The 12,833-nt window shown below is 33.3% G+C and overlaps 1 protein-coding gene across 2 annotated transcripts; it reads left to right on the top strand.

Moving 5' to 3' along the window:
• Window positions 1-3,158: 3,158 nt before the first annotated feature.
• LOC129939924 (protein CNPPD1) lies at window positions 3,159-10,728 on the top strand. 2 transcript variants are annotated; one of them, XM_056048106.1, is made up of 5 exons: window positions 3,159-3,327; window positions 3,408-3,505; window positions 3,609-3,902; window positions 9,563-9,685; window positions 9,750-10,728. In XM_056048106.1, the coding sequence occupies exons 2-5, from the start codon at window positions 3,434-3,436 to the stop codon at window positions 10,512-10,514; spliced, it is 1,254 nt and encodes a 417-aa protein (XP_055904081.1). In that variant the 5' UTR covers window positions 3,159-3,327; window positions 3,408-3,433; the 3' UTR covers window positions 10,515-10,728. The 2 variants fall into 2 exon arrangements, with proteins under 2 accessions (XP_055904081.1, XP_055904082.1); XM_056048107.1 differs by having other exon boundaries at window positions 3,381-3,505.
• Window positions 10,729-12,833: the final 2,105 nt, after the last annotated feature.

Genomic DNA, 12,833 nt, shown 5'->3' with positions numbered 1-12,833 from the left:
GTCTATTCAAAGTAGAACCTCACATAAGAAAACCTTTTTTAGCTAGGTCCTACATTTCACTATCAACGAAATAAATTTTTTAGAACTTAAAAAAGTCCCTAGTATAAATAGAATACCACTCAAATTATTATCAAACTAGGAACCGAATCCTAAAATCATTCTGTTGGTGTACATCGCAATAGGCATACTTGTACTCGGTAATATGGTATGATCATTGACATACTATACAAGGACTGCTAGTAGCCAACTTCACGATGGTTCCACTTTTAACGGACAAAACACTAACGCAAAGAGGGCTATGCGGAAAAATTGTGTAACATTTAATACTCACATCCACTGCTGTCGTTTTTGCTACTATAGTTGTATTTTACTATTTTCAGAGTCAACTGCTACTCTGCCCACGGACGAAAACTACTCCCCAAAATAAAACGCAAAAGAAATTTGTATTTGGTTTACAATAAAAACCAAAATTTAAAATATAATGCCCCGATAGTAGTGCAACAACAGAAAGAAAATTTTTAGATATAAGCCTTATAAAAGATAAAAAAAGGAATTCACTCAAGGTAGAAACGGTAAATGCCCTACTAACTGCTAAGGAACTCCTTAAAAACAATTTCACAGAAAAATGGGAGCCATCAAAAACTTTAATCGAGAATAAAAAATCATTAAATAAGGCGCCAGTTATAGCTGTCATTGGTTTTCATCATTGAAAACAAACATTCGAATTTTTTTGACATTGAAAAAATTTCCCGATTGAAATCCACCGACAAAATTTTACTGACAGAAATCTATCATTGGAATTGTGTGAAATTGGAACACAAAACAGTGGAACCATTCGTTTCATCTTTGAACAAAAAGTATCAGCTGTTAAGGAAAATGAATTTCCGTCCGTTGTAGAGAAAAATAAATGCGCAATTACAATTTTTTCTCAAAAAACAAATTCTTTGTGTGATTTCCGATGGGTGACTATATAATTTTCATTTCTAATCAAAGGGAAACACCATTTTGATCGATTTCAATGGTAGCTATAATTGACCTTAATGATTGTAACTGAAAATATAAAACATCGAATTTACAATAATGACTTTAATTTATTCAAACATGTATAATTTCAATTGTCAATTTCTTATTTAATAAAAAAAGTTATGAATTTATATTATTTAATTCAACTATGTTATTTTAAAATGTTGGCTTTTAAGCAGTGAAAGCAAAAATTTGGTAGGACATTATATCCTTCTATTTGTTTGTTTTCGGAACATTAACCTTCGCAATAGGTCAATTAACTTCGAATTTGGATATTTTTATTTTCAGTTTTTAATTTTGTTCATGGCCAAGCATGTGTTTGTTCTTTTTTTGTTTTACTCCTCAATTTAAGAAAATGCTCCCCAAAATGATAGAAAAAAACTACTCTTGAAATTTTCAAAACGACAGCACTGCTCGCAGCAAACAAAACATGGCATCGTTTGTCTTCAACAAATTATACTAGATGTCAGTACTTGCTATGTCAGAAAAAGCTTATCTCATCTAAATACAAACAGATGTCGCTAAATATTTCATAACTTTTTTTGCCACTGTGCCTGAAAGGGCTAGTGTAACTAATTTGAAGTGGAACCATTTTTATTAAAATTTTGTATGGAAAATTCACATCACTATGCATAGTATGTCAATGGGTATGATATAATGCGATAGAAAAATCTAAAAGAGGACAAATGCCACCGCAGGAATTAAAGCAATACTAAATCTTTTACCCCCGGCCCTTAAGGTAAAAAAAAGTGCAAACAGTGCCTTACGGATAAGCCAGACCAGTTGCTGAAAAACTAGCTTCATCGCACACGGGCAGATTCTTCATTAATACATAAAGAACAATATAAACATAGACTTCATGACTCCCTGTCTCAACTTAAATATCGTGAACTAAAACAGATCATTCTTAATACGATACTTTAAAAAAACAACTAAAAATGGGAAAACCTTGAAACCTGTGCTAAAACCAGGAAATTATGGCTTAAATGTGCAAAGGCTGCAATGATGAGGAAGATACAGCAAACTTCTTATGCAACTGTCCAACACTATGCCACACTGAAAAGCAACCAAACCGAGCCAACTCATTTTCCCCACACACGGTCGATTTTGAATCGGCTCCGATCTATTTGGACCTTCGACTCTGTCGTGTATGGCTAGCTTTATAGAAACACTTCTTTAATTATTTTGAAAAATTGGTAGATATTGCAGGAATAAGCCTATTAGGTTTTATCAAATCCCCTTAATGGCTAGAGCAAGACAATCATAGATTTAATATTTTATTTTTAGTAAAGTTCAATACTTCAGGGCAGCGTTGCCGTTGAATATTTATCTGTAAGTGCACAAAGGAGAATAATGGAGTCAATAAATGTTTCCTGTGTATTGGTTTATTTCGTTGATTACTTTCGGAGTTGCTTATTTGCGTGATGTTTGGGCAACTAACGATAGAACTATTTAATTTCGAAGGTGATTCCACCTCTTTAGCTATACTTGCATTTTTATAGGTTTGGCGCACAAAATTATAATTAATTTTCAAACGCCATCTATTGTTCATTTGCGTCAAAAAGCTTTATTCTTATAAAGTTAAAAAAGAAATAAAATACAAAAATCAAGTTCAAAAGTTTCTCCATATTTTCGCTGAACTTACAGAAAGACTAGTAGCATTGAAGATAGCTGACACCAATGCGAAGTTGGCTGCTAGCAGTTTATATCTGGTAGGTCAATGTTTCAGAAACTAATATCTCGAGAACGTGATGTGATATAATAATTTCGGAAACGGATTTGATTTAATGCTATCAAAACCCATCAGAAAGGTCCAATTTTATTGTCATGGACAAATATTGTCGACCAGATTAAAGATGCGAATAAATGTATATCCGATATTTTTAAGTTGTGCCAAGCAAGACGTGCAGAAAATGAGATAAAATAATTTAACATAACTGAAGCAATCAATCGAAACAATAATAATAACCAGAAGAGATAAATTCAGAGAATGTGTTCATGACATCGAAAAATCAAAAATACTTACCATAATTTAATTTCTTTATAAACATTTAGTACATTATCTTTTTTTTCTTGCTTGGCAACTCTTACCTGAAATCAATCTCATTCCTCCATTTTCCTTTGTGCAAAAAGAATTAAAACGTCACTTGTAGTCGGGCGTTTGTCAAAAGTGCACTGCACGAGATAGAATTGTTCTTACAAAAGAAAATAAAATTAATAAAATCAAATCATTTTGCCGAAATTCTTATCAAATAATTATTTATTTTTAAACTTTTTGTTTTCCTTCAAATTTTAACACCCAAAGTGAGTTCCCCTCGGCCTATTTTCATCTTCAATTTGCAATTCTAAAATCAAAGTTTTCTTTTTTCTTCCCAAAATTGAAGAGAGAAAAGAACTTCGCAGCAAAAACATGGCTCTAGGACGCAATAAATGCGTCATCAAAGGTGGTGGTGGTGTTGTTGGTGGACCACCTAATCAAAAGGTAATTTCCATATTTGTTTTTCATTCTCGTCCAAAAAAACAAACATTGAATCTTGAATCTTAGATAATATCTGAAATAAATATCATAATACTTTTAATTCTAGGTCATGCAACATAATGATTTTATTGATAGGATAAGAAAATCCTTGTATTTCGGAGAACAGACACTGTGCGAGGACATGGAAGTGAGTGGCCCATTGGCCGAGTATGCTTCGGAATTATTTTCCGAACCACACAAAGGTCACTCGCTGAATCGCCTGAATAAAGTCACTGCCGGCAGCGTGCACGCCACGCCATGCTCGCTTATTATGGCTCTTATCTATTTGGATCGATTGAATGCAACAGATCCTGGTTACGTGAGACGCATTACGCCATCCGAATTGTTTATTGTTTCTATGGTAAGTAAGTCGTTGGAAAGTTTGTTGTTTTTGTGTAGTAGAGAGTGAGATTGCAAGATGATTGATTTTGTGTGTCAGTAGGTCTGGTTGGGGTTGTTCTCCTTCTCTACTCTGTAGAATGTATCTTCGTCATACAATCTGTTTTGAGCTGGTACTGGCGCTGGGGGATGGTTTCGATGGTGGTGTTTTTTTCACTTTTTGTTTGAAGGGGGCTTGTTGGTGGGCAAATGGAATTGAACTATTTTTAGGTCAAAAGCTAACGGCAGTGAGACAAACTAACGATGATGAGTTGATGAAAACCTTCAAGTGCCCTTTTCCACTACGTCCTTCATTCATTGCACCGCTTATGTCGTCAGTGAAAGTTATTTTCTACTTTTTCTTTCTTTTTTATTTGCATTTTCGCGGCAAATGATGAGGTGGCGTGTAATCAGTGTTCTGATGACACATGACGTACGTTTGTTGTTTGTTCTCTCAGTGTGCAAAACTGCAAATTGTTATTGCATTTTTTATTTGCTTAACAAAGCGATTAGTGTCTGTTTTTCTTCTTTTTTGGTAGCAAGTAGCAAAACAAAATTGGATCGTTGAACTGAAATAGAATGAATGTGTTGCTTGTTACCAACCACAAAGTGTTTCGATTTAGAAGTACTCATTCTGTTGATAAATTATTCCTAAAATAGATAGAAAAATCTTGTCTATAAAAGTGTTTTTAGTCGCTGGATTTAGAAACACTTTGACGCATTTACCGACGTCACCTATACAATTTTTCAATAAGAAATTCGAATTAAAAAATCAATTTATTCTCACCTTCTAAACTTCTTCATATTGCTGAAAGCAAACCCAACTGAGGAAATTCATATTCACATAGAAAAAAACTTTCAACGTTCCCAAGGCTTGAAAGTTTTCTGTCCGGCAATGCTCCTTGAAATAAACTGCACCCCACACAGTCACTCGTTCTGGTTGCAGTTTTTTTTTCTGGATTAAAGTCATTCTTAATAAAGTACTGAAAAATTATTCAGAAACGAATTTTTAACTTTCAAAAAAGATTGTATCGATATATCCTTTTATGTAATTGGTAAAAATATTTCTATATTCATTATCATATCATAAACCCTATTCTAATTGAACTAGAGTCTAAATTTAACAGCCAGTTAAGACAGAGCTCCTTTTCATATATAATTTGGCATCGCTGTTTAATTAGAAACCGCGTTAAGGTATAATGTACTACAATCCTAGTACCATTTCATTCAAATTTCAAATCCTGATGAGAAGGTTATTCCACAGTCTAACAGCATGAACGAAAAATTACCTGCGCGATGTCAAACACGTAAAGGTGAGCGAGCGCAATAAAATGGAACGGCTAGAAACACACAAATTAAGTCTGTCACATAGATTACTTGGAGTCTTTTTAACAATCAATTTGAAGAGTAAATTATAACAACGATACATGAAGAAAGCTACCAAATCGCAATTTAAAAGCTTGAAACAGACATGATCGAACCTACGTAGGTTAAAAACAAACCGTTAACCCGTTGTTTATGGAAATTGGAAGATCTTTCGTTTTTTTCAGGATTTAATTTTAGATATTGCATCCTTAAGCATCAACTCAGCAAAACTAATAAATAATTGGACATCATCTGCATAGATATGAAACTGACAGTAAGACAAAACAGAGGGCAGATCATTGATGAGCAATGAAAATAGTAAAGGTCCAAGGATTGATCCTTGAGGAACACCATTATTAATAGGGAGGAACGAGGACATTCTATCATTACAAGACACGGCTTGCATACGATTGGTCAAATATGAGTAAATAAGTTTTTTTAGTTGTGTCAGAGAAGCTAAATAGGGTCGTCAATTTATCACAGAGAAGATTATGGTTAATACAGTCAAATGCCTTTGAAATGTCAATTAAGGTTATCACAGTTGTAAATTTATTGACTAAAGCATGTCTTATGTCATCAGATTGCAAAGGATTCAATAATTGCTTGTCTTTAATATAATAATGTATCTGGTTACTTATCAGACTTTCAAAAACTTTAGATAGAAAAGATATGATAGCTATCGGTCTATATTCCTTCTTCTTTCCTTGTTTTAGGATAGGGATAACTTTCGATGTCTTAAATAGGATGGGATATGTAGATGTCATTATAATAGCGTTGAATGTGTGCGTTATGTGGGAAAGTAGGAAGGGAAGGAGGATTTTAATAAAGTCAGGATGAATATTGCCAAATCCGGTGCATTTAGATTTTATGGAGAAGATTGTTTTACCTACCTGATAATCATCTACGGCACTTAACGAAAAAGCGTTAGTAGTATCATTCTCTGCACGTCTAAAAGACATTTCACAGAATTGTTATTTTGAAGTAGATAATTTAACATTCAAACCTTGCAAATCAATATTATCATCACAAGATTGATCATCTTTTCTCAAACCCATATTCTTAACTTTCTTCCAAAAAAACTTTGACGACCGATCTGAGTTAAACTTTTTGTTATAAAATTTGTATTTCGCAATTTTGATCAAATTTGTTACAGAATTACGTAGCCGGGTAAAGTCGAGGAGCATTTTTGAACAACCAAAACGTCTCCAACATCGGTATGATTTTATATGACACGTTTTTAATGTAACATGTTTGTTAAAAAGATCTTTAATATTACGAAAATCACGATACTGGAAAGAGTGCTGCGATTTTTTTATCGAAATTTAAGTCAAGCGTTGAAAATATAAAGTCATGATATGAAAACACAGGGATGGATAATTGACTATAACATTTAACAAAATTTTCATCACTAGTAAGGAAAACATCAATCAACGATAGTGCATAGTTGGGGACATTTAGTTATCGTTCAAACGCTATCGTTTTGAAGATATCAATTTGACGATTATCGTCTTACGTATCGTTAATCGGAATGACCCCCTGGCAGTTTTTTGTTATCAAATCGTTTGAAACTTTAGTATTTACCCTTATTTTTAACCATGACTGCAAAAATCCAGGGCCTCATTATGGGATTCGCTGCGAATCGTGTTGCAATCGAGATTGCCATTTTTAAATTATTGCTTCCGCTTACGTTTTGAATTCGACCAATTAACGAATTCGAAGGTGAATTTGAAATTTCATAATGTTTGTTGGCGAGTTCGAGTCCGGCAACTTTTTTTTGGCGGATTCACAGGCGAAAGAGTGTTTATTATTATTCACTGTTCGATTATATACAAATTTGATTAGGCTCTATTTTATATTTTTTTATAATTTATCCACAATCCATAATAAAATATAAAGTTTTAAATAAATCACTTCAAATTTCACAAATTCAGTCAAAAGAAAACAAATTTGTAGAAAGCTGTCAAATCATTGGAAAACAGGAAGAAAAAGTCAAACCAAAAGTGTCAAATCACTGAAATATAGAAATAACTATTTTCATTTCGTCGAGATAATAAAAGTCTATCAGGCCAGGCAAGCGTTTTCAGGAGTTGCCCTGACAAAAGAAACATATAGAATTCTAGTAATATATGGATCACCAAAGTCTCTTGGAAATCTTTAGACGAAATCATTTTTTTTATAATTAAAATTTATTGATTTATAATTAAAATCACCCCATGATTTTTTAAAAGCTATAGGAAAGTTTAAAAAACCGTAAGATTCAGAAAAATGCATGAAATCTCTTTCCAACACTTCGGCCGGTGTCTCACGAGTAAATGCTTCAATGTTGTCTTCTAATGCGTCAATTGAAGCGGGCCTATTTGTATAGACATGAGTTTTAAGATAGCCCCACAAAAAATAGTCTAAAGGCGTTCAATTGCACGATCTAGGTGGCCAATTGACTGGTCCCGAATGTGAAATAAAATGTTTACGGAACTCGCCTCTCTGGCATGTGGCACCGTATTGTTGAAACCACATGTCATGCAAGTCAAGCTCTTGCAATTTGGGAAAGAAAAGGTGGATATCATCTCACGCTAGCGCTCACCATTCACAGTTAAGTTACGATTCGCATCTTCTTTGAGGAAGTACGGTCCAATTATGCCATCAGCCCATAAACCGCACCAAACTGTGACTTTTTCTGGATGCATTGGTAGAACTCACAATGCTTCTGGCTGATATTCACTCCAAAATCGACAATTCTGCTTATTTACGTACCCATTGAGCCAAAAATGAGCTTCTTCGCTGAACACAATTTTTCAGTAAAAAAGCGAATGCTGAACTTTCTTAAAAGAGCGTGCATTTTGATAATAAAATTCAACAACTTGCAAGCGTTCTTCGTTGCAAGACGATTCATGGCCAAATAATAAACCAAACTGAAGACGTTTGACAATAAAACAAAACACGAAACGTGTGTCAGCTGTTTAAACCAGTGTTGCAAAAAAAAAAATTAGCTAAAAAATCAAAAATTATAGTGATCAGTAGTTTGTGCTTAATAAAACACTAAGGTCCGAAAAACTGGATTCCCTTTTCAAAACAAATACAACATAAAGGTTATATTTCTCTTGCGTGTTAAACACGTTGTCTTACTTTTGTCAATATTTGAAATCAAACGACTTTTACTGCACCATTCCTAAAATTGTTTTAGATCTTTTTTGTAGCTCTTTGCAATCCTTGTAGAGTATATATTTCGAAAACAGTTAACATCATCTTGATAGATTAGCGATATAGAATTATTTAAAACAGAAGACAAATCCATAATAAATAAAATAAACAGCAATGGACCAAGGTGACTCCCTTGAGGTGCACCAGAATTGATTTTAAATTGACAAGATGGGTTACTCCTCAATATGACGCTATTATATCTAAATCCACAGAAGGAAAGGGTCTTTAAATCCAATATTATTTAATTTATTAGAAATAATTGCATGACTAAGTTTTTTAAATGCCTTGCTGAAGCCTGTTAAGATGCAATCGGCTTGAGAGTGTTTTTCCAATGCATCCAAATAAAAAGTAGAGAATTGTTATAAATTAGTAATTGAATTTTTTTTCACAAACCCATGTTTTTTTTACCATAAAATTATGTCACAGAAAAGAGATTTAAAGAATTTAGGAATAGTAGACAATTTTGCTATAGGACGATAATTCGTAACTAAATTTTTAGTTATAGAATTCGATTGAGTTTTCGAAAAGCTGGAAGCGATACTTATCTCTACTAATCAAAATTTTATATTAATAACATAATATTTCAACAAAAAGATATATTAGGAGACGTAGATCTTAACTGTCCCTCCTGGTTGGTGTCCTTACTTATTCTTCTTCTTTCTCTTCCTATCAAAACACAGCAGTCTAGACAGAACTAGAAAAAATCTGGTAAAATACTTCTTTGACACGCGACGGTACTCAAACAGATTCCTTGAACTTCTGCTAACAACTTGTTAGGCTTATTGATAAAATCTAATTTAATTCATGTCATGATCTGGAGGACTCAAGCGTCATGTCATCATCCTCAGTTGGAAGTGGAAGAGGTTTAAAAAATGTCCAAGCCATATCATTCATCTCAATTTGTTCTGAATGGATCAAGGCATCAAGGATCGAATGCACTTGGTTGTTGTTCCTACTCATTTTTGTCTAAAACACTTTGTACCTTTTCTTTTTTCAGTAATGTTCTAAAATTTGTGTGCTTATGCCCCAAAAAAATGCTTAAACAAAATTAAAATTAACCGTATATGTGTACCTTTTCAGATGATTTCGACAAAATTCTATTCAGGACACGATGAAGAAATATATCTAAGCGACTGGGCAGAGGATGGCAATATGACCGAAGATAGACTTAAACAACTAGAGCTTGAATTCCTTTGTGCTATTGTAAGTTCTGAAACCCCAAAAAATTAACATGCTTCACATTACTATAACCTATGTTTTCTTTTAGGACTGGAATATATACATATCAAATGAAAATTTCTTTGCGAAGTTAACATCTGTCGAGAAGACCCTCGCCAAACGCGAAGGTCTACGTCGTGGTTGGTTAACGTACACTGAACTCATACAATTTCTGCCTTCGTTTACGATAGCTAAATTTCTGCTCAACAATATCACTGTGATGGCTGTTAGTTATGCGGCAAGTGTGATGACAATCGCTGGTGCATTCTTTTTGGCCAGTCAGATACCAGGAAATGCCTTGCACCATGGTTCCCGTCGTAGTGAGAGTAACTCAAATACCAATCATCCAACAACTGTTCCAACATCGGCAAATCAAAATATGCTCAATTCACCGGTGGATATGATGACAGGTACATCGAACTCGCCAGATCCCATGGACTCGGGCATCAATATAACCTGTTCAGCGGCCACAGCATTCAATGTCGAAGAAGAACTACAGAAGCTCGAATTACAATACCTGAAGGAGCAATATTTGGACAGTATTCGAATGCGAAACAACGAAAACGATAAATCACTGCTAAACTATCAGGGTGCAAGTCGACGATCGAATATGACTCCGCGTCATCGTGGGGTTATGCATGACTCGGAAATTGATTGGTACAGTTTCAAGGATGAATACAGTGAGGACGAACAGAAAATACTTGGATGTCCCAACTTGACCAATTGTAGCACAAAGTCCCTCTTGTGGAATCTACTCGCTGATGCAGAGAACAGTTTCGTTAAATTTCCATTTATGTGGTTCAAATTTATGTAGACTTTGAGAGCCCTTTTTAATATATTTTATTTTATCCATTCAAAACACACATTTTGATGAGTAATTAAAAGAGATACAAATTAAATAAAAACTGAATAGATTTTGGATTTAGTGGTCAAATTATATTTTTGTTACCACCTTTTTATTTAAAAATTTTCTTTTCTTTTATTTTTGATTAAAATTAAATAACACAAGTAAATTTTGTACTAAAAAATGTTTTTATTTAACAATGAAAGTTATGGTACATTGATATAATCATGTTTTGTAAGAACGGAACATACAAAATATACAGGCACGAAAATGTAAGGTATATCTTCTTTAGCGCGATCGCCTGTTCCATGAAATATCAATGACGAATTCCACTGAAATCGGAAACTTTTACGAATTATATTAAAATTATTATTTTGTTTTTAAAGCTTCCATGCATCGCCATTGCAGAGAAGTTAGGAAGCAACAGTTGAAGATCTACGAGTAATAAATGTGTTTGTTAAGCATTAAAAAATGTTTCAAAAATTTAAAAATATGCGGTAAAAGTTTGGTTAGAATTTAAATGTAACTACAACACCTTAAGTTATTTATAAGCTTTTCCATGAATAAAAAAAATCAATTTATTCTTGATCCAGATCTGTCGAATCAAAAATTTTTAATTCCATGGAGGAAAACAAATTGATTTATTTTTAAAATCAAATCTGCATCTCTGGATTTTTCGACCAATTTACCCCTCTGCACCAATGCTAATACTATTTTTTAAGAATGATTGGTTGGAAATTTGATAGCTCATAAAGTTACTCTAATACCTACAATGATAAAAAAAGAACAATTCCAACCGTGTTCCATGCGCCACGAAAAAAAAAACAATTTTTGAGAAAATCTGAATTTACCCATGAAAAACCCCATTAGATTTCAACATTCCTAGCCACATTTCAAATAATCAAATGTTCATAATTTCAAATAATTCATAAGAAGTCAAGGCTATAAGGAATTTTATTATCCCTGAATTAATATTGATAATCAAATTTAAGCAATCTTTTTAATCAGCATGATCGCCTGGTAGATCAATAAATATTGAAGGGCAGAAGACTAGCACTTTCCAAAAATCACATTTGACTAGACAAAATAAGTAATATGAAATCAGCTTAAAGTTCTCCTTAATCCTAAAACGTAGTGGCAGTTGGCACAAGTTAACGAAAAAATGCGTAGCGAAACATAACGACAAAAATTAAACCTATTTAAGCATTCAACATGATCACATCGTGCCCAACATAATAAATACGTTCAAAGCTTTGTCGAAATGTTCATTTAACTGATGTATGTAATTATAACTTAGATCTAAAATACAAATATTCCATATTCTAGTTACAAAAGGAAGAGGCGCTCAGGAGAACACTCAGCTGATTTAAAATTCACAAACTTATTTTTCTTTTGCAATTAAGAAAGTACTTGAAAGTACCTAAGTCAGAGTTACCCATACCAAACGACTACGCAATTTGCTTTGAAACAACGGGCGATCATGCTGCTTAAGAAGGTACATACTTCATATTCGTTTATTTGGTTTATGCTTTGTATTTCCCTATAAATATGGTGTCAGTTGTTCTTTTTACTTCTTCCTATTTTCTTCTTGCAAAAACAACATAAAATAGATATATTGGTATTTGAATTTCATTTCATCTACAACGTTACTAACACTTAAAGAAATTGTACAAAGTGGGCGTGGTTAAGTATTTAGTAGTGTTAGTAGGGATGGAATGCAGATTTCAAAATAAAAAGATCAAGAGGGTACCTGCTATGTGGCCTGATCGCATGGTGCGGGAGTCAAACCTAATTTATCGATTTGAATGGCGTTGTCTGTCATAGGGATGGAATTCTTTTTGTGAGTCGGGATTTTGCTTGGAATGAGGGGAATATTGTTATATTTATGGACTCAGGGAAATACTACAAACACTTTTTAAATATTTAGCTTTTACTAATGGGAATTATGGACAAGTAATTTTTAACTGGCACATTTCCCCGTACGTTTCTACTTACTAAAATAGAAAACTATATTTTTTCCACAAAAGCATAACTGAAACCATATTTATGTATACAAAATTTTAAAGCAAGTACAAATAAATATAAGAGTGTGTAATATGTATTTTTTTAAGCAGCATGATCACCTGGTAGAGAAATTTTTATTGAATGAGTAGCAGAAACATAGTGGCACATGTTTACGACAAAATGTGGCGCGGAACATATTGAATTATATTGTATCTTTTTCAGCATTCAGCATAATCGATGAAGAACATTTAAAAAATAAATACGCTTTGTCAGAATAACAAAATG

This window comes from Eupeodes corollae, chromosome 1 (genome assembly GCF_945859685.1).
Source record: "Eupeodes corollae chromosome 1, idEupCoro1.1, whole genome shotgun sequence".
Lineage (NCBI taxonomy): Eukaryota > Metazoa > Arthropoda > Insecta > Diptera > Syrphidae > Eupeodes > Eupeodes corollae.
Note: the sequence above shows the minus strand (reverse complement) of the source record. Positions and strands in the feature narration are given on the sequence as shown.

Excerpts from the sequence above, each read along its gene's own strand:
- LOC129939924 (XM_056048106.1), top strand. The coding sequence starts at position 3,434 with ATGGCTCTAGGACGCAATAAATGCGTCATCAAAGGTGGTGGTGGTGTT. Across the intron at positions 3,506-3,608 it reads GTGGACCACCTAATCAAAAG|GTCATGCAACATAATGATTT; the intron begins GTAATTTCCATA and ends TTTTAATTCTAG. Across the intron at positions 9,686-9,749 it reads TTGAATTCCTTTGTGCTATT|GACTGGAATATATACATATC; the intron begins GTAAGTTCTGAA and ends GTTTTCTTTTAG.